Source organism: Alexandromys fortis, unplaced genomic scaffold (assembly GCF_014885135.2).
Source record: "Alexandromys fortis isolate MF-2015 unplaced genomic scaffold, M_Fortis_MF-2015_v1.1 scaffold_83, whole genome shotgun sequence".
NCBI classification, from domain to species: Eukaryota; Metazoa; Chordata; class Mammalia; order Rodentia; family Cricetidae; genus Alexandromys; species Alexandromys fortis.
This window is the reverse complement of record NW_026068001.1, coordinates 4228140-4230865: the sequence shown is the minus strand read 5'-3', so window position 1 is coordinate 4230865 and position 2726 is coordinate 4228140. Positions and strand designations below refer to the sequence as shown.

At 43.8% G+C, this 2726-nt stretch overlaps 1 protein-coding gene across 1 annotated transcript; it reads left to right on the top strand.

Moving 5' to 3' along the window:
• Positions 1–188: 188 nt before the first annotated feature.
• On the top strand, positions 189–701 carry LOC126512839 (mortality factor 4-like protein 2). Its single transcript, XM_050160839.1, has one exon. It carries the CDS (start codon positions 189–191, stop codon positions 699–701), a length of 513 nt encoding a protein of 170 aa, XP_050016796.1.
• Positions 702–2726: the final 2025 nt, after the last annotated feature.

Sequence of the window (2726 nt, the reverse complement as noted above, 5' to 3'; positions counted from 1 at the left end):
ACAAAAGCTTTCCTGTGGAGAAACCCTCTTCTTCAGGATCTGCACCTATCATGCCAGTGGCAAAGAACATGCAGAATATTCAAGAAAACAGAGTTGGCAGTGGTACCAGCACAGTACCACAGATTCCTCACCAGAATGTGGCTGGGACTGTCACCACTGGTCAATCTGGGCAGGCAGGGACGGTGAGAATGGGAGTTGAATTGAAGTTGCCTGATGAACTTAAGCCATGTCTTGTTGAGGACTGGGAACTGATAAACAAGCATAAGCAGTTATTCCAACTCCCTGCTGAGAAGAATGTAGATACTATTCTCGCGGAGTATGTCACTTTTGTGAAATCACAGGGAAAGGCTGATGATAGGGAATATTCTGTTGATGAACTTGTATATGGAATAAGAGAGTACTTCAACAGGATGCTGGGCACCCAGCTACTCTGCAAGTTTGAAAAGCCCCAGTTTGCCGAAATCTACCTAGCTTATCCTCATATTCCAATGTCTCAGGTTTATGGGGCTCCACACCTCCTACGATTATTTACTCAAATTGGGACGGTATTGACCCATTCCCTCCTTAGTAGGCATAGTCTTATGCGAGTGTCTAGGTATCTGCACGATTTCCTTAAATACCTAGCTGAGAATTCCACTTCTCTATTTAATGCCAGCAATTACAAAGTGGCTTCTGCTGAGTATTGTTGCCAAGCCCTGTGAAGGTCAGCTGACCACTCCCTGTTATGACCTGGATCAGTAAACATTTGTGTGTTTGCTGTTTTTATTATAGTTGTTCTTGAAAATTGTCAAAGTATAACAGGGTTTAATATTTCAGTCTGCTTATTATTGTGAACAGCAATAAAAATATTAAATGCTTTATCAGTATTTCAATGACAAATAAATGTTCACTAAAGGAATTTGTGTTGCTTATTTGACAACATTGCTTGAATGTTGGTGCTTCTATTCTTACACATTATGAGTTTCTATTAGGTGTTCATATATATATGATAACATGCACTCATTCCCAGGGCTAAACGTTCAAAATAATGGATATACTCCAAACATATGCATACACATAATTTAAAATATAAAATTGTTTAGAAATGTATAAAGATTGGAGATATAGCTAAGGAGGCCCTAGGTTTACTCCTTGGTTTCAAAAGTGAAAGAAATGGGAAGAAAAAGAGAAAGGACTGAGGAGAAGGAAAAGGAAGAATGGGTATAAAGTGAAAGGGAGGCTAGAGAGGGGGAGGTGAGGAGGGAGAGGTAGTGAGGGGAGGAGAGAAATAGGTGGAAAGAAGAGGAGGGGAACAAAGAAAAGGACAGGAGATAGAGGAGCAGGAAGAGGAGGAGGTGAAGGAGAAATGGGAGAAGGAAGACAAGATGGGGAGGAGGAGGAGGAAAAGTAGATGGGAGAGAAGACAATGGAGGAAGAAGAAAAGAGTGGGAGGAGACAGAGAAGGGTAATGAAGAAAAGGAAAGGAAGGAAAAGAGGAGAAACACGAGGAGAGGCGCAAGAGGATATGGAGAAAGATATGGATGAGGAAAAGGAGATGAGGGATAGGAAGGGAAGAAGGGAGGGAAGAGAGAATGAAGAGAAAGAGGGAAAGGAGAAAGATAGGGAATGAATGGAGGGGTGGAGAAGGAGAGGAGGGAGAGTAGAAAGAGGAGGGGGAGAGGTAGAAGAGAAGGTGAGGGGGAAAGAGGAAGAGAGGAGGGGAGTTGAGGGAAGAAAAAGAAGAGAAGAGGGAGGAGAAGGAGAGAGAAAGGTGAGAAAATGAGGGAGGAGAAGGAGGAAGAGGAAAGGAGAAAGGAGAAATGAAGGAGTGGTAGAAGAGGGAAATAACAGAAGGTGGAATATGAGAAGAGACAAAGCAAGGAGGAGAAGGAAAGGAGGAAGGAGAGGAGTAGAAAAATGGAATATAAAAGAAAGGAGAAAAAAGTGGAAGAGGAAGATAACATGAGGATAGAACAGAAGAAGGAGGGGCAGTAGAAGAGGAGGAAGAGAAGTAGTGGAAGATGAAGGAAAAAAGAAGAACCCAAAAGATATGGTAGCAGTGGTAAAGGGCAGAAGGTAAAAGGAGAACAAGTAGGGGAAGGAGGATGGAGAAAGAGAGTGGGGAGGAAACAATAGGAAGAGGAAGAAGATGAAGAAAAGGGGCAAGACAGAAGGAAAGCACTAGAAAGAGAATGAAGAGGAAGAAAATGAGGAGTAGAAAGGTTGGAAGATGGATTTAGAGAAGAAGGGAGAGAGAAGGAAGGAGAGGGCTATGGAAGAAGAGGAGGGGGAGGAGGGAGAGTGCTGGGTTCAAACCCTAGCTTTGTCCTGGCATGCTTGAGAGGGGAACAGACAGAGCATGGGCAGGACCAAAGGTGCATCCTGATCAGCCATTTGTACAATGTGCATGGGGGGAATAGCAACCTGGAGGCTGTGTTAGTGGAGAGCTTTCTTATCCAGAGGGTGCAAGGGACATTTTTTTACTCTAGGAAAAATGGCTTCTTGGGTCCATGTGGTGAAATGTCATCAGTTTGGGGGAATAATATCGAGGGTGCTTCATTCGTGTTCTCAGAGGCAGCAGGGGCCAGAGGAAGGAACCTTATAAGGTCATAGAAAGTCCAGCCTGTGCTGTTTCAGTGGTCAGATAAGCAGCGACTGGTTCCTGTAGCTTTGGAGACACATCAGCTTATCAGATGTTACATGCATTGGGGCACTTTGGGGCACATCCACAGGATGACTAACTACTT

Coding starts and splice junctions, on each gene's coding strand:
- LOC126512839 (XM_050160839.1), top strand. CDS start 189: ATGGGAGTTGAATTGAAGTTGCCTGATGAACTTAAGCCATGTCTTGTT.